We start from the raw sequence: 24,793 nt of genomic DNA on the forward strand, positions 1-24,793 counted from the left end.
CAATCAACGGAAGGAATAGGGCGAGATCGACTTGTGAAAGGAGACCCTTTAATCCCTTAGAGGCGGACTCTCCCACTTGGCTCCAGTTCATTGGCTCCGGAGTTTATCCTCCTAGAAGAACGTGGCACAATAGACTGAACCCTTGTATTAGTCTAGTCCAGTTGTGGTAACCTATACATCCATCTTTTCCCAAAACCTGGGGATCCTCTAAGATGCCATCACCACCCTGACCCTTCTTGCTCCTTTCCAACGCTGCCTCCAACCACCCCTACTCTGAACTTTCTGACTAGCACCCCACTCCTACCCCATTGTCATTGCACCCTCTGGTAACCCCAATCCCATACCTTTGCAGTTTCTCAGCGCTTGTGCCTTTCTTCCTCCCGTCGTTAATGTTAATACATTATAATAAGGCACTCAAATCCAGAGAAGTCAAAGGACAACCACAGAACACACAGCCAATTCAGTAGAACCCAAATTAGCAAGAAAACTGCGTATGTTGGGACTTGAAAATCCTTAAGCCCCAAATAACAGGGGTCCCTGTTTGCAGTCAACAGGCAGCTGTTGGTGGTATGCCAACTCAATTCACCTTTCACCTTCTAGCCACAGAGACACATTTGACTGAGATGAGTCCAATTTCTAGAATTTGGAATTAGGAAGGGAATGAGAGTCACTCTGAGAGAAATCTGCCTGTCTCTAACTATCAGCTACCTGCTCTTGTACTGAGAAGCCTATCTAGACCACCCTTCAGACCCAACTCATTGTCACTGTCCTGGACTTTGGGGCTCTGCATTTAGGCAATGTGAAGGACTAAAGCCACTGCCTCCTAAGTAAGGATTATTGTAGCCCTTTCCTCATACCCAGGCTTCAAGTTTGTAAGGTAGACGATGTCAGGAAAGGGCATCATAGACAACTAGCACTGACCTAGACGGTCATGAGCCTTCCCACCCAAGTATATGTAGTAGGCAGACAAGAGATAAATATGAAATTTTACTCGACAAAAGAAAAGGGGAAACAGGAAGAAAGGTGCCTCGAGTGAAGCCAATGACTTGGTGGTGGCAGAGATTGTTTCCTCCAAAACCAGAATGGTAGTAATTAGGGCAAATTTCACAGGCCTACCACCAACCTCACCAGTCCAGGAATTATATAGGAATGGTCACATTCCTAACGATGGTGAAGCAGAAAGCCCTCCCCACAGAGAGACAGCCCAATGGGGCCCCAGCTCAAGCTCTTGGAAACGTGGCAGCTACAGGTCACAAGACTTTGGCAGAGATGTCCGAAACTCTTCAAGGAAGGCATCACGATCAGAGGGGCGGATCCAGCTCAAATAGCTTTCTAGGTACAGGGGGAGAGACCTGGAGAGCAAGAAGGATGATGCCTAAGGGTGAAACATTGGCAGAAAGCTGGGCAGTCATGCCCCCTCTTTCAGTGTTCACCACCCACAATAGGTCCAAGGACTCTAGGACACCAACTGCCCCTCAGCCCCAAGCCAGCAGGCCTGAGCCTCACCACGTAGCATCTTCCTGTGGCCCCTTAGTTTGGGCCTCCAGCCTCCACCAGAGTGCAGTGGCCTCATCCCTCCGATCTAGCCTCTTCAGAGTCTGAAGCAGGTGAAAGTAAGTGTCTCGATTACCTGTAGCCCCAGCCCAGAGTACAGAATCTTAGAACTTAACATAATCTTAGGCATTGTTTTATAAAAAGGGAAACTGAGGCCTAGAGAGAGGAAGTATCTTGCCTACACTCACATATAGAAGCAGGGGCAGATCATTCACAACCATTCCCATCCCAGTGTCCATCATCTGCCCCCTACTTCTGTGCAACCCACCCCAGCAGAGTCATGGTCTTTGTGTCTGAGGATATTGGGGAAACCAGGGAACTCTTGGGAGCCCTGCATATACAGTGTATGTTTGAACACCTGGATATATCAAATCACCCCTCCTGTCTGAGAACATCACTCGTACACTTATGCCCAAGTATTTCCCATGGGCTTCTCTGTCCTTGCACATCTACGCATAGCTGATGTCATGCAAGTATACGTACCTGGGCACATCTGCACACCGAGGAGGAAGTCCTGTAAGGCTTTGGTATCCTGGCCGCTGGCTACCCATTCCAGTCCACGACTAATTAGGGCGGCTGCCCGAAGCTGCTGCAGTGCCACATCTGACTTACATCCCTGCTCACCGTTGGAAGCTGCCCCTGGGGACCACTCCCAAAATCAAGAAGTGTCTTCCCAGCCTCAGTCACCAAAACCCTAAATCCTCCTCTATTTCTTCTTGTGTCCACAGTCCCTTTCTCTTAAGTCTCCTGGTGGGCTGGGACACCTTAAAGCGAACCCACTTCCACCACTACCACTTCCAGGAGGTAAGAGGAAAACTGAAAGTCTAGATCACCTTGTTCTTTTTCCTCAGGTGTGGTCCGGAAGAGCAGCTCAAGACACCTGAAGTAGGACACGGAACAGGGGTGAAGAGGAATCAATTTCAGAAACTCTAGGGTGAGTAGGTGAACATGGAGCTCACCAACTCAGGTCCCAATCAGAAAATCATCCCTCCACATCCCTTCTAGGACCCCGGGCTCACCTGCTAAATTCACTAATTGCCACTTTTTGGGCACCCAGTTGTACCCAGGCCTGGCCCTGAAGCAGGTGGGTGGCAGAGACCCAGAGTGGGCAGTATGGCAGTTCCTTGGTTCCTTTTCTGGCATTTTCCCACAGCCGGGACATCTTGGGTAGCAGAGACGATGTGCGGCTGAGCAACTCCTCACATAGAGTCAAGGCATCTTGGGCTCTGCCTGCCTGGATCAGTGCTACCGCTGCTTCCAAAAACACCTCAGGCATACAGGGCCCTGGAGGGGAGGGGGGCGGGGAGAACTGGAGTGGGAAGAAGAGGCAGTGTCTTCAAAGGCATAAGCCACCATCCCCAACCTCTTCACCAGGCTCTGGTACTATGCAGAGTCCTGGGCCCCCAGACTGGACAGACAGAAAAGAGGGAAAAACAAAAAATTGCAAAAAAAAAAAAAAAAAAAAAAAGGGGGGGAAAACAAAATCCCCCTCTATTCCAAAGGGGACACCAACCCTTCTACCCCACTGCAGAGAAGCTTGAAGACACACTCACCCTTGGCTCCGAGCTATCCAGCAACAGGGCCAGCAGGTCCAAGTAATGCTCTGCAGCGTCTTCTGCCCTAAGGAGTAAGAGCCCATAAGCCTCATCCTAGGCCCTAGCAGGGCCCTGCAAGGGTCCTGAGAATGTTCTCTCTTAGCTAACAGAGGGATGCTCATGGGCCCTGAGGAGGAGAGGGGAAGGGAAGGTCTTAGGGCTCCAATTCTGGCTCAGTATAGATCTACCTGTTACAGAATTGACTGGGGAAGAGACTTCAGAGTGTCAAAGATAGTGGGGGTTAATGTCTTAGTGAAGAGTCCTCCGTTCAGGTCTAGAAGCAAGGTAGGAGGCTGAGTAGTGGTGACCTATGTCCTCCCACTGCCTCATTCATCCCCCAAGTCACAAGAACAAAAGCAGAGTCACACCCCAGGGGAGGCATCAGAAGTGGGAAGAGAAGCTCAGGTGAGCAAGGGGAACCTCACCTCCCCGTCTGTAGGCACCTGCTTGCTAGTACGTGCTTGGCCTGGCTCTGAGTGCCACAATGAAGGGGTGAGGCTAGGTCAGGTGGTGGCAGTAGTAATTCTACCTCAATGAGAAACGGTGGGGCTTTGGAACTGTAAGGGACATTTAAGGCCTAAAAGAGAAAGAAAAAAATTGTATCTATAATCTTTGGGAACCATACTTCCTTATACTTGGATCTTGACTAATCAAGTTACCCCAACACAAGCACCTCAGGAATTCTCCACCCTATATCTTCATCTGGCAATTCCCTACCTCAACTAGCAGCTCCAGACTTTCCAGCTCTGCTGTTGTGTCCCCCAGTTGCTGATAGAGTCTAGAGGCCTCCAGAAGCGGAGGACCCCAGGCTGATCCCTCTTTCAGGGCTGCAACCAAGTACAACAGTGCTCTCTGTGGATTTCCCTAGAGGGATAGGAGGACACGGGCCTCAGCTACCCTTACAAAGCAAAAAGCTATATATAATGCTTGTGGTTTCCCCAATCCACCCTAGGACTGTCTTTACCATCTTACGGTGACAGGACCCCAGTGCTGTGTACACCTGGACCAACACAGGCCGTGGACACAGGCCTGAGGCCACTTCATGAAGGCTGCTTAGTGCCTTCTCTGGGTTCCCTGTGATCAACTCCTGGAGACCTGAGGACAATCAGGGTGTGAGCTTGGAGAGGCCTATAGAGCAGGGGTCATGATGGGGGACAAGGGTCTAAGAAGCCCATGGAACTGAATGATATGAGAGAAGGCATGAGTCTGGAGGACCACTTAAGAGAGGAAGAGATGAGTCAGGTTGCTAGCTGACCTCGGCGGTAGGCAAATGCTGTCAGGAGGACATCCTTCAATCCCTGGGCATCCTGCAGGGTCAACGGAGCATCTAATTCCTCAGCTGGAGGACTCCAAGTTTTCAGAAGTAACAGCAGATCCTCAGAGGCTCCACTCTGGGGAAAGAAGGACAACCAGAAGTTCCAAGCCTACAACCTCCCTGTCTTCTCCTATCCCCATCATGGCTAGACCTTGAGCTCAAGGGTCCTCTTGATCCTTGAGGACACAGGCCTCAGCTCCCCTTACAAAGCAAGAAGCTATGCATAATGCCTGTGGTTTCCCCCAATTCTAAGAGATAGACAGCTATGAGGCAAGGATTTAAAAAAGAAAGAAAAACCTGGGGCAGTGATGATCTGTTCTAGCATGGCTCCTCACTCAGGGCAAGGACCATATTTGAGTTACCAGTAAGGAGACTAAGGCTGAGAGGTGACTTCAGCAAGATCACTAGAGCCCTATCCCTATCCCCCCCAAAAAAATTTTATTTTTTTTGAGACAGGGTCTCCCTCTGTCACCCAGGCTAGAGGGCTGGAGTGCCGTGGCGTGATCATAGCTCACAGTTCACTGTTGCCTCCACCTCTTGGGTTCAAGTGATCCTCCTACCTCAGCCTCCTGAAGTGTTGAGATTACAGGTATGAGCCACCATGCTTGACCCATTTTTAAAAAACACTCCTAAGAGAATCCCCACAATGAGAGACCAACCAGGGCAAGGTCACCCAAGAGTCCCAGAGAGAATCCAGATTTTCTGACCACCAACCCAGCCGCCTGTCCGGTACATGATGATGCTACTGCAGCTGGAGAGAAAGGAGGAGGAAGGAAGGAGGAGACCCTCAGCTTCAGGTCACTTTCCCTATTACCTGGCTGTCATTCAGGGTCTCTAGCAACAAGGCCAAGTCCCCAAGACGGTCAGCGCTCAACCAGAGGGCAGCCTGCAGGCCAGCCAGGCGGTGCAGGGCAGACAGCAGCTCTGGCAGAAGGCAGGAAGCACGAAGGGCAGAGTCCCACAGCTCCCTGAGCCCCTGTTCCAACCTGGGCCCCCGCTGCTCCTGTGTCTCCAGCACTGTAGAGTATACACACACACACAGACACACACACAGCTAAGGTAGGACCTCATCCTCCGTCTCCCCACACACTCTGGCTTTCCTCTCCTGCAGGACCCCAAAGGTCACAATAATACCTCAACCTGGTCTGAGGAGCACAGAGAAGGGCACCTCTCTCCATGGAGGTGACAGATGTTGTTGATCCTCCCATCCCCCTGCAATAACTTAAACCCAGACTGAAGCTGGCAGGGGAATTGGGAACAATCTCTGGCCCTCACCTCTCTCTAGGCCCCGCTGGATATCCTGGGCCTGATCCTCTGTGAAACCCTGGGCCAAGCTTGCCCTCAGGATAATGAAGTTGCAGATGACAGTCAGCTCCAAGGGAAGAACAGGAACTGCGGCAGGGAGCCCTGGAGCAACAAAGTTGGTCGTACAGACTGCTCCCCCATGGAAGATCCTCCAAATAAGATACCAACCCAGAGATCACCCCCCTCCAACCAAAAATGGCCAAAATAAAGAACCCACCCTCCAGCCGATTAGCTAAGGATTAAAAAAAAGAACCCAACCTTTGGACAGAGAGTCTGGAAAATGCAAAAAAGTTATCCAGATCAGACCATCCTGGAAATCATTTTTCAAATGCCACTCTGTGCGTAAGGAAGAGAGGGATTTGCCTGTACAAAGATGATTCACTCCAGCCCCCTCTGTGCCTTAAACAGGACTCCCTGCCCCCTAAGTAATTTTGTCGATGCCAGAAATGCAGGAGCAGATGAGTCTCTGGCTATGGAGGAGGGGAACTCCCCTTACCTGCTTACCTGACCTCCATAGTCTGCAAGGTAAGCAGGTAAGGGGAGGACCTGCTTACCTTGCAGACTATGGAGGAGCCCTCTGAGCCCTTCCAGTGCATCCTGAGCCAACTGCTGTCGCCTCAGAGTCAGACCGGAGTTCTGAGCCACCTGCCACATGAGGGAGGGGTTGTCATTGAGGATCAATCCTTTTTTCTCCCCTTGCAGCAGTGGCAAGGGATGCATTCTCCAGTCATTTCTGGCTCTTTGGTCAAGCTCAGCCCCTCCCCATCGGTTGGGGTAAATCCACTGCAAACCCGCTTTCAGGGATCTTGGGGCTGCAAACCGAGGGTGCCACCAACCGTGTTACCTTGGCCTGTCGAACGAGCCGGTCATTCTTTTCCCTCCACAGGTCCAGGCAGCTGGAGCCCACAGAGGTGGTCTGGCGGGACATGGTGGCCGAGGCTGGGCCCAGACACCTGAAGCGAACTTGGGAAGGGTGAAGCTGGCACGCCCAAGCTCTCAACCCCAGCGGGGAGGGGCCTGGGCACTTCCGCACCCCGCCGAACTCCTCTGCTTCCCTCGGGGTCCCAATTCACCCGCCCAGGCTTTCCAGGACAGATGGGACGCTCTCTCAGCGCGGCCCGCCCGGCTCTCAACCTCGCCTGTGGTTGGCAGGGTCTGCGAAGCTCTGGGCTGCGGTTGGTCCTCTTCAAGCGTTAGTTCCCGCGGGAAACTCGGGGAGGAAACGAGTCAGCAACCCCCGACAGGTAGGCTTAGGCTGGCTAGAAGCGGGGGCCGTGTCTGGGGCAGTCGCACGGCCGGCGGTGCGGCCCGCTCGGCCCTCGCGGAGGCCACAGCCTCGAGAAAGGGTGGCGGGAGCGAGTCTCGGCTCCACAGTCCGTGGCTTGCCCCTTCCTCGCTGCCACACTCCCAGGTCCGCCTGGGTTCCCGCTTCCACTGAGGGCCGGCCGCGAGGTGCATGCTGGGAGTCGTAGTACCGCCCCGGCGTGGAAGAGCCCCGCCCCGGCGTGGAACAACCCCCCCACCGCCGCCCCTAGCGTGGAACAGCCCAGCCCTGGCGGACGGTGTTTCCAGAAAACGGTGACTGGAGACGAGCGCGCTCCGTAATCGTCCATCGTTTCTCTGCTCACTGTCGAGCACCAACATGCTCACCACGGTCGGCTCTCTACCGCGTGTAGTCTGACTGCTGGAAGTGCCGCTCTGTACTTGCACTGCTCAAAGGTACCTGCCCAATCCTTTCAAATTAAATGGAGCTAGAATTGAATATTCATATGCAAAAAGAAAGAAAAAAGACAGGAAAGAACGCTACCATACATACATACATAACATCAACTCAATGGATCACAAACTAAATATAAGAGCCAAAAATATAAAACTTCTAAAAGAAAACGTAAACCAGCCAAGCCAACATGGTGAAACCGTCTTCACAAAAATACAAAAATTAGCCGGGCGTGGTTCGTGCGCCTGTAATCCCAGCTACCTAGGAAGCTGAGGCGGAAGAATCGTTTGAACCAAGGTGGTAGAGGTTGCAGTCAGCCGAGATCGTGCCATTGCACTCCAACATGGGTGACACAGTGAGACTCCATCTCAAAAAAAAAAAAAAAAAAAAGATAAGAGAACAGCTTTATGGCAACGAGTTCTTAAGACACAGCACTAGAAGCTTGAACAATAAAACAAAAAAGTTAACTTTATTAAAATTAAAAACTCTTTTACTACAAAGGTATCATTAAGAAAAGTTGGCGGGGCCGGGCGCGGTGGCTCAAGCCTGTAATCCCAGCACTTTGGGAGGCCGAGGCGGGTGGATCACGAGGTCAGGAGATCGAGACTATCCTGGCTAACATGGTGAAACCCCGTCTCTACTAAAAATACAAAAAACTAGCCGGGCGTGGTGGCGGGCGCCTGTAGTCTCAGCTACTTGGGAGGCTGAGGCGGGAGAATGGCGTGAACCCGGGAGGCGGAGCTTGCAGTGAGCCGAGATCAGGCCACTGCACTCCAGCCTGGGAGACACAGCGAGACTCCGTCTCAAAAAAAAAAAAAAAAAAAAAAAAAGAAAAGTTGGCGGGGCGCGGTGGCTCACGCCTGTAATCCCAGCACTTTGGGAGGCCGAGACGGGCGGATCACGAGGTCAGGAGATCAAGACCATCCTGGCTAACACGGTGAAACCCCGTCTCTACTAAAAATACAAAAATTAGCCAGATGCGGTGGCGGGCGCCTGTAGTCCTGGCTACTCGGGAGGCTGAGGCAGGAGAATGGCGTGAACCTGGGAGGCAGAGCTTGCAGTGAGTGGAGATCGCGCCACTGCACTCCAGCCTGGGCGACAGAGTGAGACTCCGTCTCAAAAAAAAAAAAAAAAAAGAAAAGAAAAGAAAAGTCATAGGCTGGATGTGGCTCATGCTGTAATCTCAGCACTTTGGGAGGCTGAGGCTGGAGGATTCCTTGAAGCCAGGAATTCAGCAACAAAGATGGTGTCTTTTGTAGAGACATTATCTCTACAAAAAATGCAAAACATTAACCCTGGCACAATAACACACCTGTAGACCCAGCTACTTGGGAGGCTGAGGTGGGAGAAGCCCTTGAGCCTAGGAGTTCCAGGTTGCAGTGAACCATGATCACACCACTGCACTCCAGCCTAAGTAACAGAGTGAGACCCTGCCTCAAAAAAAGAAAGGTCACAGTCACAGACTGGGAGAAACTACTTGCTAATTATATACCTCATAAGGGACTGGTATCCCTAACACATAAAAACTCTCAAAACTCAAGAAAAAGATTTTTAAAACAATTTTAGCTGGGTGTGGTGGTTCACGCCTGTTATCCCAGCACTTTGGGAGGCTGACGTGGATCATTTGAGCCTCAGAAGTTCAAGACCAGCCTGGGCAACATAGCAAAACCCCACCTCTACAAAAAAATACAAAAATTAGCTGGGCATGGTGACACATGCCTATAGTCCCATCTACTCAGGACACTGAGGTGGGAGGATCACCTGAGCCCAGGGAGGTCGAAGCTGCAGTGAGCCATGATTGTGCTACTGCACTCTAGCCTGGGCAACAAAGTGAGAACCTCTCTCAAAACAAAACTAAAAACAATTTTAAGATGGACCAAAAAAAAAACCCAGACATTTTACCAAAAAAGATACACTAATGGCTAAGAAACACATAAAAAGATGCTCAGCATTATTAGCTATTAGAGAAAGGCAGTTTAAAACATGGCCAGGGCTGGGCCATGTTACACCTGTAATCCCAGCCCTTTGGGAGGCCGAGGTGGGTGGATCACTTGAGGTCAGGAGTTGGAGGCCAGCATGGCCAACATGGTGAAACCCCGTCTCTACTAAAAATACAAAAATTAGCCCGGCATGGTGGCGCATGCCTGTAATCCCAGCTACTTGGGAAGCTGAGGCGAGAGAATGGCTTGAACCCGGAAGGTGGAGGTTGCAGTAAGCTGAGATCACGCCACTGTACTCTAGCCTGGGCGACACTGCGAGACTTCATCTCAAAAAACAAAAAACCGCTATACACAGCTGGGCGTGGTGGCTTACACCTTTAATTCCAGCACTTTGGGAGGCTGAGGCAGGTGGATCACTTGAGGCCAGGAGTTTGAGACCAGCCAAGCCAATAGGGCAAAACCCTGTCTCTACTGAAAATACAAAAATTAGCTGGGCATGGTGGCAGACACCTGTAATCCCAGCTACTCGGGAGGCTGAGGCACGAGAATCACTTGAATCTGGGAAACAGAGGTTGCAGTGAGCTGAGACCGTGCCACTACACTCCAGCCTGGGTGACAGAGTGAGACTCTGTCTCAAAAATAAGTAAATAAAAATAAAAACACTACACACATACGTACATAAAATGACTACAATAAAAACAGATTACACCAAGTGTTGGTGAGGATGTGTATAAGGAACACTCATACACTGCTGGTGGGAATATAAAATAGTACACTCACTTTGGAAAAGTTTGGCAGTTTCTTAAAAAGTTAATCATAGGCTGGGCATGGTGGCTCATGACTGTAATCCCAGCACTTTGGGAGGCCAAGGCAGGTGGATCACGAGGTTAGGTTATCGAAATCATCCTGGCTAACACGGTGAAACCCTGTCTCTACTAAAAATACAAAAAAATAGCCAGGCATGGTGGCATGCACCTGTAGTCCCAGCTACTTGGGAGGCTGAGGCAGGAGAATGCCATGAACCTGGGAAGCAGAGCTTGCAGTGAGCCAAGACCCCATTGCTGCCCTCCAGCCTGGGTGACAGAGTGAGACTCCATCTCAAAAAAAAAAAAAAAAAAAGTCAATCATAAATTTACCATAAAACCCAGCAATTCCACTCCAAAGAATACTCCCAAGAGAAATGAAAACATACGTCCACACTGAGATTTGTTGCAAATATTCATTGTAGCTAAAAATGTTCATAATAGCTAAAAACTGAAAACAATCAAAATGTCCATCAGTTGGTCAAAGCCAATGATTTAGCAATAAAAAGGGGCAAAACAGTGCACCAACAAACTTTTTTTTTTTTGAGACGGAGTCTCGCTCTGTTGCTCAGGCTGGAGTGCAGTGGCATGATCTCAGCTCACTGAAACCTCTGCCTCCTGGGTTCAAGCAATTCTCCTGCCTCAGCCTCCCAAGTAACTGGGATCACAGGCGCACACCACCACGCCCAGCTAATTTTTTTGTGTTTTAGTAGAGACGGGGTTTCACCACGTTGCCCAGGCTGGTCTTGAACTCCTGAGCTCAGGCAATCCACTGGCCTCAGCCTTCCAAAATGCTGGGATTACAAACTTATAAAGACTGAAAACAGGCCGGGTGCTGTGGCTTATGCCTGTAATCCTAGCTTTTTGGGAGGCCAGGGTGGGCGGATCACGATGTCAAGACATTGAGACCATCCTGACCAACATGGTGAAACCTCGTCTCTACTAAAAATACAAAAATTAGCTGGGCATGGTGCACCTGTAATCCCAGCTACTCGGGAGGCTGAGGCAGGAGAATCCCTTGAACCTGGGAGGCAGAGGTTGCAGTGAGCCGAGATCGCGCCACTGCACTCCAGCCTGGGCAACAGAGACTCTGTCTCAAAAACAAAAAAGGAAAAAAAAAAAAAAAAAAAAAAAAAAGACTGAAAACAGGCCAGGCGTAGTGGCTCATGCCTGTAATCCCAGCACTTTGGGAGACTGAGGCGGGCGGATCACCTGAGGGCAGGAAACCAGCCTGGCTAACATTGTGAAACCCCATCTCCACTAAAAATACAAAAAATAGCCAGATGTGGTGGCATGTGCCTATAGTCCCAGCTACTTGGGAGGCTGAGGCAGGAGAACCACTTGAACCCAGGAGGCAGAGGCTGCAGTGAGCAGAAATCATGCCACTGCACTCCAGCCTGGGCAACAGAGTGAAACTCCATCTCTAAATAAATAAATAAATAAATAAATAAATAAATAAATAAGGCCGGGCGCGGTGGCTCAAGCCTGTAATCCCAGCACTTTGGGAGGCCGAGACAGGCGGATCATGAGGTCAGGAGATCGAGACCATCCTGGATAACCCAGTGAAACCCCGTCTCTACTAAAAAATACAAAAAAAAATTAGCCGGGCGAGGTGGTGGGCGCCTGTAGTCCCAGCTACGCGGGAGGCTGAGGCAGGAGAATGGCGTGAACCCGGGAGGTGGAGCTTGCAGTGAGCTGAGATCCGGCCACTGTACTCCAGCCTGGGCGACAGAGCCAGACTCCGTCTCAAAAAAAAAAAATAAATAAATAAATAAATAAATAAATAAATAAATAAAAGACCGAAAACAGATCATTGGTCTGGGGTGGGATTAGAGAATCAATGTAGGGAATTTTAGGGGGGTGATAGAAATGTTCTAAAATTAAGTTGTGGCATTTTGCAATAACTTATTTCATATGACACCAAAAACATAAGCAATGAAAGAAAAAAAAAGGATAAATTGGACTTTCTCAAAATTAAGAATTTTTGTGTAGGCCGGGCGCAGTGGCTCACGCCTGTAATCCCAGCACTTTGGGAGGCCAAGGTGGGTGGATCATAAAGTCAAGAGATTGAGACCATCCTGGCCAACATGGTGAAATCCCGTCTCTACTAAAAATACAAAATTTAGCTGGGTATGGTGGCGTGCGCCTGTAGTCCCAGCTACTTGGGAGGCTGAAGCAGGAGAATCACTTGAACCCGGGAGGCGGAGGTTGCAGTGAGCCGAGACATTGCCACTGCACTCCAGCCTGGGCGACAGAGCGAGACTCCATCACAAAAAAAAAAAAAAAAAAAAAGAATTTTTGTGCATTGAAGGATATTATCAAGAAAATGAAAAGACAACCCACAGAATGGAGAAAATATTTGTAAATCATATATCATATCATATATCTGTTAAGGGACCTGTATCTAGCATGTATAAAGAATGCTGGCCAGGGCTGGGTGCAGTGGCTCACGCCTGTAATCCCAGAACTTTGGGAGGCCGAGGTGGGCGGATCACGAGGTCAGGAGATCGATACCATCCTAGCTAACACGGTGAAACCCCGTCTCTACTAAAAATACAAAAAATTAGCTGGGCATGGTGGTGGGTGCCTGTAGTCCCAGCTACTTGGGAGGCTGAGGCAGGAGAATGGTGTGAACCAGGGAGGCAGAGCTTGCAGTGAGCGGAGATCGCACCACTGCACTCCAGCCTAGGCAACAGAGCAAGACTCCTTCTCAAAAAAAAAAAAAAAAAAAATGCTGGCCAGGCACACTGGCTTACACCTGTAATCCCAGCACTTTGGGAGGCTGAAGCAGGAGGATTGCCTTAGCCCAAGAGTTCAAGACCAGCCTGGGCAACAGAGTGGGGCCCTGTCTCTACAAAAACATAAAATATTAGTCGGCCATGGTGGTACACACCTGTAGTCCCAGTTACTCAGGAAGCTGAGACAGGAGGATTGCTTGAACCCAGGAGGTTCTGGCTTCAGTGAGCCATGATCATGCCACTGCACTACAGCTTGGGTGACAGCAAGACCCTGGTCCAAGAATAATAATAATAATAATCCAATTAAAAATAGTCAAAGAATCTGAATGGGCATTTTTCCAATAAGCACAAGAAAAGATGCTCAGCTCAGCATCATTAATCATTAAGGAAATGCACACCAGAACCACAATGAGATATTACTTCACACCCACTAGGATGGTTAGAATCAAAGACAGATAGTAACAAGTGTTGACATGGATGTGGAGAAATCGTTACCCATATATACTTCTGGTAGGACTGTAAAACGATATAGCAACTTTGGAAAACCAGCTGGCAGCTCCTTGAAAGATTAAACAGAGTTACCTTATGACCCAGCAGTTGCTCAGTGTACAGTTAGGTATACACTCAAGAGAAATTAAAACATACGTCTCAACAAAAACTTATACACAAATGTTTATAGCAGCATTACATAATAACCAAAATGTGTAAACCCAAATGGCTTTCAATGGATGAACGGAAAACAAAATGTGGTATATCCATGCAATGAAGTATTATTTGGCCATAAAGAGGAATGAAGTACCAATACATGCTACAACATGGATGAACTCTGAAAACAGTAGGCTGAGTAAAGGAAAATAACACAGAAAAAGGCACTACTGTATGAGCCCATTTATATGAAATGTCCAGAACAGGCAAATCTATACAGACAGAAAACAAATGAGTGGTACCAGGAGTTAAGGGGGAGAAGAGAAGGAATGACTGCTTAAGGGTATAGGGTTTCTTTTTGGGGTAACGAAAACATTCTGGAATTGATAGTGATGATGATTGCACAACGTTGTGAATATACTAATGGCCACTAAATTATACACTTTAAAATGGTTAATTTTATATGAATTTTACTTCAATTTTAAAAAAGAAAAAGAATGAAGTACTGCTGTGTGCTGCTATATAGATGAAACCGGAAAACATTATGCTAACTGGAAGATGCCAGTCACAAAAGACCACATATTATTATGATCCCATTTCTGTGAAATATCCAAAATGGGCAAATATATGGAGAGACAGAAAGCAGATTAGTATAGCCAGGGGTTAGGGAGGGTTGGAGGGTGATACCTAAAGAGTAGATTTTCTTTTGGGGTTGATGAAAATGTTCTAAAATTGATTCTGGTGATGGTTGTACAATTCTGTAAATACACAAAAACCATTAAATCTTACACCTTACATGGGTAAATTTTATGGTAAATTGTATTTCAATAAAGTTTTTTTAAAAAAGAATCAGGGCTGGGTGCAGTGGCTCACACCTGTAATCCCAACACTTTAGGAGGTTGAGGCAGGAGGATGGCTTGAGGCCAGTTCAAGACCAGCCTAGACAAGACAGCAAGATGTCATCTCTACAAAAAATTAAAGGAAAAAAAAAAGAATCATTGAGTTAGTGTGGAATAGACTCTGATTTCAAGGAAAAGGCAAGGATAAGAAATAATTTTTCTTTCTAAGAGAGAGAGGGTCTCACTATGTTCTCAGGCTAGAGTGCAGTGGCTATTCACAGGTGTATTCATTGTGCACTACGGCCTCAAACTCCTGGGCTCAAGTGATCCACCTCAGCCTCCTACATAGCTGGGACCATGCCTGGCTATTTTTTTTATTTTTGTAGAGATGGAGTCTTGCTATCCTCAAGTGATCCTCCTGCCTCTACCTCCCAAGTAGCTGGGACTATAGGGGCATGCCATAGTGCCTGGCTAGAAAGAATTTTTAATAGTTTAAATCAATGTACTAATGTCTTTATCTTATAGATATACCAGGAGAAAGAATAGACAGTGGTTGGCAGATGAGCAAATTAGTGCTACTGCAAAAAGTGCAGGGCACCTGGCTAAGAAGTGGAGGAACTAGGGCCTAAAATCCTTCCATGGGTACTAGGGATGGAGGAAAGGGGCTTTTTTTGTTTTGTTTTGTTTTGTTTTCGCCTTTCTCGCAAAGACACTATTTGCTCACCGAACCATGCTTGGGAGTTGTGTCCACCAGACTTGGGAAGAGGCGTTTTTCTAATTCATCTTACAGGCCAGCTGGGGCCAACTTCACCCCCTTGCATTATTAAACCTCTTTCTACCACGGTAAACAACAAGCTATCCTTTTTCTCTGTTTTTTGAGAGGGAGTCTGGCTCTGTCACCCAGGCTGGAGTGCAGTAGCGTGATCTTGGCTCACTGCAACTTCTGCCTCCCAGGTTCAAGCGATTCTCCTGCCTCAGCCTCCCAAGTAGCTGGAATTACAGGTGCCTGCCACCACACCAGCTAATTTTTGTATTTTTAGTAGAGATGGGTTTTCGCCATGTTGGCCAGGCTGGTCTCAAACTCCTGACCTCAGGTGATCCACCCACCTTGGCTTCCCAAAGCGCTGGGATTACAGGCATGAGGCACCATGCCCCGCTGAAACATACTTTTTTCATCATCTTACTATTTGGCATCTGTAACACTAGGGACCATTGGCCATTAATAATTTGAACTTAGCCAGGTGCTGTGGCTCACACCTGCAATCCTAGTGCTTTGAGAGGCCAAGGTGGAAGGATCGCTTGAGGCCAGGAGTTTACAAACAGCCTGGGCAATGTAGCTAGACCATCTCTACAAAAATTAAAAAGTTAGCCAGGCATGATCCCAGATACTGAGGAGGCTAAGATGGATTACTTGAGCCCAGGAGTTTGAAACTACAGGGAGCTATGATTGCACCACCGCCCTCCAGCCTGGGCAACAGAGCAAAAATATGTCTTTAAAATTATAATAACATTAAAAATAATTTCAATTCTTCCCTTAGCTACCTACCACAGCAGTGAACGTTTATACTTCACAACCATTACTACTCAGCTTCTCTACTTTCTACCAATTAAAAGTAGGTGCTATCCCATGGTTTTAACATCTGTTCTGTTTTTCAGTGGTATCAGCTCCTCCTGTTCTAGGTATGGTCAAACCTCAAATCTCAGTCCTGACGCTTCTCTCCAGGGCCTCTACCCAGCTCTTTTGATGGACATCTCTAGGAGGATTTCATGCCAGCATTTCAAACATGAAAGGAGTGGTGGGGTGAACAGAGGGCACAAAACATACACGAGAAGAGAACCAGTGGATTCACACAATTTTGACTTCAAGTCAGGAATAATGAATGGGACAAGGTGGAATGCTACATAAGATGGGCATGTAGATCTGATAAAGAGTGGCACAGGTTGGGAAACAAGGGAGGCTTCCATAGAAGGGAAGGGCAAAGGGTGCTCTATAGTGAAAAGGCCCAGTGGAGTGGGGGCATAGCACTATTTGGGACCTCAGACAGTTAAAGTCAGTGCTGCATGATGCCTGGGCTTGTCTTCTCAGTCTTCTCTCTTTATCAGACAAAGAACAGGAACTTAACAAAATGTGTTGCATGGCAAAGGAAAATCGTGGTGGGATAATAGGATTGATTTGGGAAGAGGTGGAGGCAGTGAATTCAGACAACTCCAACCACTTCCTAAAGGTTCTCAGGCACAGCCAGGCACCTGATGACTGATCTCATCTGTGCCTGGTGGGAAGAGAGACTGATCCTCCTCACAACCCCTGTAGAACAGTGGGGCTCCCCCACATCTCAGACACATATAATTGTATTATCATTTTATTCCACTTTTTTTAAATAGTAGAGACGGGGTCTTGCTATGTTCCACAGGCTGGTCTTGAACTCCTGCGACCAAGCAATCCTCCCGCCTCTGCCTCCTAAAGTGCTGGGATTACAGGGGTAAGCCACCACGCCCAGCCTATTTTATTCCACTTTTAGAGACCACCCGCCTTGTCCCTCAGATGCATCCAAATCAGGAGTTAGGGATCATACTCCACTGTGGTCCTGAATTATAGAATAATGAAGTCCTAGAAGTCAGCAGCCCCTGGCTGGCTGCATGGTAGTAAGAGGTATGGCTGAGCCTGTCTTGCAGATCATCCAGTACCTGTACAGGCCAGGCTACACTGTTCTCCAGCACTCTCTGTAGCCATGTGCCAGTAACCACAGCCTAGGCTACCTCTGCTGGGCCAGAAATAGCTGCCTGAACCAGGAGCTCACAGCACCATCCACTCTCATCACCAAAGCTATGCCCAGGAGAAGTCCCACGCTGCTCACAATGAAGCCCACAGCCTCAAAAATGAACCTGCAAAGAAAGGTGGAGAATCTCAGGGAACAGAGTAGGTCTACTGCCTTTTCCCTGTAGAGGCAAAAACTTGGCCATCCTGGATGTTTAGGATCTTCATACTTTGTTCCAAGTTTCTCCCTCCCCACCACCTCTACTTCTCAAGCAAATCTACTCACTTAGGGGCAAACACTTTCCAGACCATGAGATGCCTGCGAAGGATGGAGGCTGCCAAGGCACAGGCCAGAATCTAGAGGAGGAGAGGAGGGGCCATGTTACTTGTGAAGGGGAGGAGGAAGCAGGGCAAAGGGAGAGTTGCTATAGGCCCCTGTAAAAAATGGAAATAGGAGAATAGTGCATGTCAGTGGAAAAAATAGTGCATGTCCTGGGCTAGGAGTTAGGAGACCTACTTCCCATCCTGCCCCAAGCACTGACTCACTATGTGACTTTGGGCAAGTCATTATCCATCTGTAATGCTAATACTCAGGCTCTGGCCCCAGGGTGGAGGAAGATACCAGTGCCACATCTGCTTCTAGAGGAAAGGAGGAGGATCCATGACCACAGTTTGGGAAGAAAATCCTGGCTATCACCTCAGTTTTTCCAGTCTGTCCACTGATAAGAGTAATCCTCAAATGTAACTAGCAGGGTCCAGATCTAGGTTGTAGAGAGGAAACAATCCAGGACTAGGATTAAGGAGACCCAGGTTCAAGTCTCAGAGTTGCCATTTGAGGCCACTGGGCTTGAGCAACCACTTCACTTATGTGTACCTCAGTCAAGGCTCTCTCCCACGGTTTTGAAGGTCTGAAAGAAACTGATACACATCCATGGAGAAAGAACACCACTTCCTGATCTCTCTCCTACACCCACCTGAACACCAAGGATAAAGAGGTACTTGAGGCCCAGCTGCAGCAGTGCTGCATAGAAGTGGTGAGGCGCATCCCGGAGCCGCATCTCCATCAGTGGCTCCTCTTCCTCCTCGGGTCTGACTCTGGCTTCAGCTTCATTCCCTGGGGGCTGCTGTCTCTTCCGCAGCCCTTGACTCTCACACAGGAAAGGCCAGAGCAGGAGCAGTGGGCAACCTACTGCCTCGGGAGAGGGTATGGCTGGAATCAATGGGTCACCCTGGCTGGCTCAGGTTCCAACTAGCCTACGCCAAGGGGTGCCAAAGATCCAACAAACCCACATCTCTCCATTCAAATCCAGGGGTTTCCTCTCTTTCCACAAAGCCAGAGTAAATAAAGGAAGCAAGTGAAGGAGAAGTGGGTACCTGCAAAGAGGAGGTGGGAGGCAAAAGTGTTGGCTCCCACTAGCAAAGCAGGCAGCCAAGTACAGGAGCCATGACCCTCTGGGAATCCCACGAAGGCTGCATGCCAATGGATGGCTGGAAAGACAGGCTGGTGGCCCGTGGAGTAGAAGGTCTGTGTGGCCATGAGGGTCCAGGCCGAGACTGCCCGCCATGGCACAGTAAAAGGACCTGGAAGAAAAGATATGCCACTTTACAGTCACTTCTTATTCCCTAATCCATAGGCTACTGCTCCATAGTCATATACTCCTACTACTTCAGTATCAATTCTCATACACACTCACATGCCCACCAGCCCAACATCCTCACAGTCCACACTCTAATTATTCTAATTCTCTCTGTGGTACAAAAGCGCCATCACGCTTATCTGAACCCTGCTGTGGTCAATCTCTTTCTTTCTCTCAAACACCTACAGCTCACTGTGCCATTATATATTCACAATTCACTACTTCTATCACTGGAAAATCAAGAAATGTGCTCATAAGGATGCAGCATTTCCACAAGGAATCTTAGAGGACTCCTTGTCTCCCCTCTCCATGAACCCTGGGAACCAACAGGAGGGATCGATTCACTTGGCTATGGCAGATAAGAGAGAGGACACCAAGACCTTCCCAGCTGTGTGGGGTATGGGACCCTCTGTCAAGCTCAGGAACATCAGGAACAACACCTCCTTGAAAACAAGAGGGGCCGAACTCACATCACTATTGTCTTTAGGTGAATCAGAGCTGAGATATTTACCAGGGGTGGTGATGGGTATCCCAGCAGCAAGCAGATGTAGAAGAAGGAAGCTCTGCAGAAACAGAAGCAGGAACACAAGGCTGATGCGCTCCGCATGCAACAGCAGAAGTGGGAAGGCCAACAGGGTGAGGGCTGTGACCATAGCAGCTGAGTAGACACTCCCCAACTGATAAGCAGCCACAGTCAGGGGACCCTGAGATTTGGTCCTCTCTAGCCGGCCCCGGAACTCCTCCTGCATGTGTCGGTAGATTTGAGGGACCACATAATCCAGGTCAGCTTGAGAAGTGGGGGGGCCTGAGAAGGGAGTGAGGACAGTCCTGGTCCTTGGAGCGCCTGCCCCAGCCTTCACCAGCACCGTCACAGGCTTCCAAAGCAGCAGCGCGAGCCCTGAAGCAGCCAGCCCCGCTACAGCCCGAGGCAGCACCATGGATGCCCCAGAGACCAGGGCCCGGAGACGGGGGGGAGCCTCATCTGCCCCTGACGCCAATGCCCAGTAGGCAGCAGTACCCAATGCCATTAGGGGCAGTCCCCAGCGCACAAAGAGCATGGGTGGCTCGGGGCTCTTGAGATTACCATAGTGGCAAAGCCACAAGCGCACAGCAGCTAACAGGGCCAACAGTGCTGCCACGCAAGCTCCATACCACAAATTCTTGGCTCGACCACCCACCATAGATGCCAGAGGACTCAGCCAGGGAGAGGAGTGGCAAGCAGGTGTCTCTTCAGGGCAACGATGAAAAAGCCCAGCTAGCCTTGTACATAAAAGCAACCCAATTCCAAGCCTCAGGGCATATGCACCACTGTGCCGTGGGGGGTTTGTTGTGGCCGAAGTGCCAAGGCGGGGCATTGTGAGCAGCTTAGGTGGAAGCAGCTGGCCCTCCCAGTGAAGCTGGACAACCAGGAGCAGGATGAATGAGCCCAAAAGGAAGGGGGTGGCCCTGGCCTCAGCTACAACAAAACTATCAGAGAAGAATACAGCCAAGCGAAAGAGCAGGAGTAACAGGACGGGCCCAGGGATCGGAAACAGGGTTGCCAGAGGTCTCTTGGACCCCCAGCCAGCCCAGGCTTTCCACAGAAAAGGCAGGGATGAGCTCACTGCAGCCACAGCCCCTAGAAGCACTAGGTCTAGCTTCAGCTCAATAATTCCCAGGAGTCCAGCATACGCTATGGTCCCAACAAGGCCCCAGGCCACGGGTATCAGAAGTAGAGGGCGGAATGGAAAGTCTGGGGATATTGCCCACTGAGATGCCAGCAGGCAGATAAAGCAGGCAGCAACCAAGAGAGCAGCACCCCCCGCCATGCGGACCAGAGAGAAACGAGCCCAAGACTCGATGCACATGGCCCGAGCTCCCCGCAGGAACTGCTGCAGCTCAGCAATCACAGTCGGCAGTGTCGCCTCAGCCCCGTTGGGGCTCTGCAGAAGCCACTGGTAGTCAGCAGAGGCCTTGGAGAAGAGGTTCTGCAGCTGATGAAGCTCCTTAGCTTGAAGGTCCTGAGTAGCAGCAGAGTAGGTACGAAGAAATCGGGACACCTGGCAGAGAAAAGGTCAGAGGCCCAGGGGAACAGGTCAGAGACATAAATTGGGGCAGAGGCAAGAACAGGTATTACAAAAGGGGGTACGTGGAAGTCAAAGACCCAAACTTTGCCCAGGGTGGGGGAAGGGAGGGATAATAGAAGAGGGATAGGTATGGAAGGTGGGACTAAGACTAGTCAAAGGACAATAGAGTGGTTCATTATGCTTCTTTCATGCCCACCCTCGCTCTGTCACCTGGACACCCAGCCCACTTACCTACCTGCTGAGCATTGAGATGGAGAGCTGAGGCTTGGGCTAAAGCAGAGGAGTGGGGCTGGGAGTCCTCACCCCCTGAGAATAGCTCAGCCATCACTTCCCCAATGTTTCCAAATGGGATGGGCAGGCCCAGCAGCAGGGCCAGTGTGGGCACAAGGCTAACTTGAGGAATCACCTCTGGCTCCTAAAGGGAAATGACAGTGGTCGACAGATTCATTATAAAGCTGAAGTCAATGTTTGGGATGGGAGACATAGGGGCCTAGGTAAGAAATGAGAGTGGAGGATACCCAGGATAATGGATTTGGGGGCCTATAATAGAGGTATTCATGAGGATGCTGTGATGGTAACATGGGCTGATTACTGGGAAAACAGATGAGGAACATCCCAGGCCTCACCTCTGGTGGGGTGCTGGGGAAGAGTGCTGTGGGGCTATACAGAAAGAGTGCAGCTGAGACCTCCAGCTCACTGTCCCCTCCATGGTCTCCATTTGTGGTCATCCCATGGTCCCCAGCCACTACCAGCAGTGTGTCATTCTCCAGACGCTCCACAAGTCCCCTGGGGGCCAAGAAATGTGTCAGGAGTAGAAACAAATAAATATTTTCCTCAAAAAGAAAAAAGATTTTTCTCAGGGGCCTGTTCATCCCCAGCTATAACTCCATTAGTAAGGCCTAGACCTTTGGCAAAGAGACAGGTCTTCAGCCATGATCCTGATGCACAAAGCTACACATTGAGTTAATCAAGATGGATGGGGCCTCTAGCTTTAGCAGAAGGCCTAGAGAAGACAGAATTCAGCCAGGAAAGAAGCTCTAAGAGCTTCTCCTGGGACCACATATCCTGAGATTCTCAGATACAAACCCACTCCCCCAGCCAATGCCCCACACTCACTGGATGACCTGGTCCATCTGGCTAAGTTTCTTGGCCATTTCAGGGTGGTGAGGGCCATGCTTGTGGCCACAGTGGTCCACACCCAGGAAGTGAGCAATCAGCACGTCCCATTCACCACTGTCCACTGTGAAGGGGAGAACAATGAGCACAGAAGACTAAGACCCACTCCTCAACCCCAGCCAGGCTTTGACACTCCTCTATGTCCAGGGATACAAGCCCAGGCTGTTACACCCATTGGAGGCTCGGAATTTGTGGACTAAAGCAGTCCTCCCCAGCTCCCAGTCTTAGAACTACGTGCTCTGGCCCCATGCTCACTGGTGGGGTAGAGCTGTTCCAGGATGCCATTGTCCACTGTGTCTAGGTCTCTGACATTGAAGGATGGGAAGAAGAAAGCTTTGGAGAAAGCACCAGGGAAAAGGTCCTTCCAGGTATCATCTCCCATGAAGACTACACGCCTTCCTGCAGGGACATGAAAGAGAGGTCAGAGCCTGAGCAAACATCAGGGTCAGGAGAAAACAGGAAAAGAGGCCCTTGAAAGACCCATCAGAAGTTCCAAACATGTAACCTAAGAAGTACAGCAATTCCATACAGCAATCTTTATCTTTCAGGGCCTAACATTTTCCACCAGGAAGCTTTCCCTGATAACCATACTCCACCCAGACCTCACACCCTTCCTACAAAATGCTCTGCTAGTTCTGTATCTGGGTATCTCTACTGATTTGTTTTTCCTGGGTGTATCCTGCTTCTTCCAAGCCAATGAATGAACAGGGCCTGTATTTCTCTGCTTTCTTCTCCACACTTGTAAGCCAAGATCCACATCTTCTCTTCTTCCCTTCTCCCTTTTACTGAGAGGTCCCCAAGAATAAAACTTGCACTCCATTCAGATTAGAAGCTTCATAGGACCAAAGCCCAGATCCCTTTTCCTCTGTCCCCCAAACTGAGCTCCCCACAAGCAGGGCCCTGGCCTCTTTCTTCTCCTCTGTTCCCCTACACCATAGTCAAGTGTGCATCTGGGCACCCAAAGGTCTGACTCCCTGACTTCGAATTTTGAAGAAATTTGCCAGGGTACTTCTGGCCTTCAAAGTGGCCCACACTGACCTGCACTGGTGAGCTGCTTAATGAGATTGTCTTCCACTATGGCGTGGCTGGCAAAGTTACTACCAGCATCAATAAAGGTAGGCAGTGAGCCAGTGGTGAGGGCCTTGAGGCGCTGCATGGTGGTGGTAGGAGGGTCAACCTGAGATCGGTAGAGCCGGGCATGGTGGGGCTGAATCTCCAGGATCCTCTGCAAGGAGCTTAGTTTGCCCAGGAAGGGTAGGGAGACAGGAGGCTCTCCAGGCACATGTGAGTGCTGGGGCTGGGCGAAGTCAAATCGCAGAGCATCTACTAGCACCAACACAACCCGCGAAAATCGGGAAGCCATCCAGCAGGCCCCAGGTTTCCCTTGGCTCCCCCATGGCAGGGACCCAGGGCCTGGGGGCTCTTGGCAGCTGCTATAGTTGGTGAGCTCCAAACGGGTGAGCAGGAAGCCACTGGTGAAGAGGGCAATGCCAGCGTAGAAGACGAAGCAGACCCAGGCCAGGAAGAGCAGCACTGAGGCTTTCTGCATCCTGATAGGGGTGGGGAAGGAAATTCATTACTGTGGGGCAAAGAACCAGTGGATATTCTAGTCCCTGAATACAAACCCAGCTAGAATCACTTCCTCCCGGACTTTCCTGGAGATAAACTGTCCCATAGCCAACTCCTCGCAATATTACTCTCCTGCTATTTCCAGGCTGGGCGTGGTGGCTCACGCCTGTAATCCCAGCACTTTGGGAGGCAGAGGCGGGCGGATCACCTGAGGTCAGGAGTTCGAGACCAGCCTGGCCAACATGGTGAAACCCCGTCCCTACTAAAAATACAAAAATTGGTGGCGGGCACCTGTAGTCCCAGCTATAGGGGAGACTGAGACAGGACAATTGCTTGAATCGGGGAGGCGGAGGTTGCAGTGAGCAGAGACTGCGCCACTGCACTCTAGTCTGGACAACAGAGGGAGACGCCGTCTCAGAAAAACAAAAATGCTATTTCCAGGCCCCACCCCAGATCTACTGAATCAGGATCTTCGAGGGGTAGAGCATAGGAATGTTCACATGTACACGCAGGAAATGCTAATGCTGAAAACACAGTCACGAGGGAAAGTTATTCCAATTGGTAGCCAGGCTCTCCTACAGGCCGTTTCTGCACCTCTCCCCTCGCCAATCTCAACACCCACTAGGGTGGAAAGGGATCAAAGCCGCAGGGAAACCCGGGCCCAGCCAACGACGCCGCCTGGCGGGCACCGAGGGGACGAAGGGGAGGAGTCACGCTCCGCTTCCGGGAGGCTAGGTTCGCCAGGAGACCTGAAGCATGACCTTCGCCACGCAACGAGGCTGGGGCGCGGGTCGAGAGTCGGTTGGGCCTCGCTGGAACCCAGGTGTGCGACCGGCTCTGCCTCCTCCGGTAGCTACCCAGCCTCCCGCTGGGCACCCTAGCCGCGGTACTAACCACCCTTGGTTGGGAGCTAAGGGAAAGAGGAAGACTCCCTTGTTTCAGGGTGAGGGGACTACGTGGGGTTGAGGTTCTCGGCAGACCCTGGCTCACCTGCAATGGCACCCGGAAGTCCGGCGGCGGCGGTGCCTGCGGCCTGGCACCACAGAGAAGCGCGCGCCAGAGAGGCCCGCCAGTGGCTCCATCGCCATCTGCCGGCATCTCGGTGGAAGTTTGGCCAGGAGCGTGGGGCTGGCCAGAGA

The 24,793-nt window shown here is 50.1% G+C and overlaps 2 protein-coding genes and 1 long non-coding RNA gene across 18 annotated transcripts; 1 reads left to right on the forward strand and 2 right to left on the reverse strand.

The window, feature by feature from the left end:
- The first annotated feature begins 28 nt into the window (after positions 1 to 28).
- On the forward strand, positions 29 to 6,793 carry LOC139358159 (uncharacterized). The gene is made up of 3 exons (XR_011612695.1): positions 29 to 166; positions 2,406 to 2,488; positions 6,656 to 6,793. It is a non-coding gene; the product is annotated as an uncharacterized lncRNA (long non-coding RNA).
- On the reverse strand, positions 975 to 6,745 carry LOC105485712 (FA complementation group G). Of its 11 annotated transcripts, none has more exons than XR_011612694.1 (15): positions 6,614 to 6,745; positions 6,324 to 6,414; positions 6,028 to 6,105; positions 5,740 to 5,871; positions 5,279 to 5,481; positions 4,405 to 4,540; positions 4,114 to 4,244; positions 3,867 to 4,013; positions 3,575 to 3,726; positions 3,108 to 3,174; positions 2,574 to 2,863; positions 2,388 to 2,434; positions 2,038 to 2,193; positions 1,510 to 1,598; positions 975 to 1,352 (listed from the first exon to the last, which is right to left on the reverse strand). XR_011612694.1 is itself a non-coding variant. In XM_071077961.1 (15 exons), the coding sequence occupies exons 1-15, from the start codon at positions 6,695 to 6,697 to the stop codon at positions 1,244 to 1,246; spliced, it is 1,929 nt and encodes a 642-aa protein (XP_070934062.1). In that variant the 5' UTR covers positions 6,698 to 6,745; the 3' UTR covers positions 975 to 1,243. The 11 variants fall into 11 exon arrangements, 8 of the variants coding, with proteins under 8 accessions (XP_070934062.1, XP_070934061.1, XP_070934060.1 ...); XR_011612693.1 differs by having other exon boundaries at positions 1,507 to 1,598; XM_071077961.1 differs by having other exon boundaries at positions 1,507 to 1,630; positions 3,593 to 3,726.
- A 6,652-nt stretch (positions 6,794 to 13,445) lies between the features above and the next one.
- LOC105485715 (phosphatidylinositol glycan anchor biosynthesis class O) lies at positions 13,446 to 24,684 on the reverse strand. 6 transcript variants are annotated; one of them, XM_011748113.3, is made up of 12 exons: positions 24,645 to 24,684; positions 23,124 to 23,635; positions 22,341 to 22,484; positions 22,026 to 22,149; positions 21,536 to 21,695; positions 21,145 to 21,324; positions 20,658 to 20,882; positions 19,355 to 19,406; positions 18,581 to 18,787; positions 18,181 to 18,395; positions 17,493 to 17,563; positions 13,446 to 17,334 (listed from the first exon to the last, which is right to left on the reverse strand). In XM_011748113.3, the coding sequence occupies exons 2-12, from the start codon at positions 23,632 to 23,634 to the stop codon at positions 17,205 to 17,207; spliced, it is 2,019 nt and encodes a 672-aa protein (XP_011746415.1). In that variant the 5' UTR covers position 23,635; positions 24,645 to 24,684; the 3' UTR covers positions 13,446 to 17,204. The 6 variants fall into 6 exon arrangements, with proteins under 6 accessions (XP_011746415.1, XP_011746410.2, XP_011746412.2 ...); XM_011748108.3 differs by having other exon boundaries at positions 19,355 to 20,882; XM_011748110.2 differs by having other exon boundaries at positions 19,355 to 20,882; positions 24,234 to 24,675.
- Between the last annotated feature and the right edge of the window lie 109 nt (positions 24,685 to 24,793).

This window comes from Macaca nemestrina, chromosome 14 (genome assembly GCF_043159975.1).
Source record: "Macaca nemestrina isolate mMacNem1 chromosome 14, mMacNem.hap1, whole genome shotgun sequence".
NCBI lineage: Eukaryota > Metazoa > Chordata > Mammalia > Primates > Cercopithecidae > Macaca > Macaca nemestrina.

Excerpts from the sequence above, each read along its gene's own strand:
- LOC105485712 (XM_071077959.1), bottom strand. The coding sequence starts at position 6,697 with ATGTCCCGCCAGACCACCTCTGTGGGCTCCAGCTGCCTGGACCTGTGG. Across the intron at positions 6,415-6,613 it reads GGCTCGTTCGACAGGCCAAG|GTGGCTCAGAACTCCGGTCT; the intron begins GTAACACGGTTG and ends CTCATGTGGCAG. Across the intron at positions 1,353-1,506 it reads CCACAGGAAGATGCTACGTG|GTCTCTCCCCCTGTACCTAG; the intron begins GTGAGGCTCAGG and ends CTTGCTCTCCAG.
- LOC105485715 (XM_011748108.3), bottom strand. The coding sequence starts at position 23,634 with ATGCAGAAAGCCTCAGTGCTGCTCTTCCTGGCCTGGGTCTGCTTCGTC. Across the intron at positions 21,325-21,535 it reads TCCCCAGCACCCCACCAGAG|GAGCCAGAGGTGATTCCTCA; the intron begins GTGAGGCCTGGG and ends ATTTCCCTTTAG. Across the intron at positions 17,335-17,492 it reads TGGAAAGTGTTTGCCCCTAA|GTTCATTTTTGAGGCTGTGG; the intron begins GTGAGTAGATTT and ends CTTTCTTTGCAG.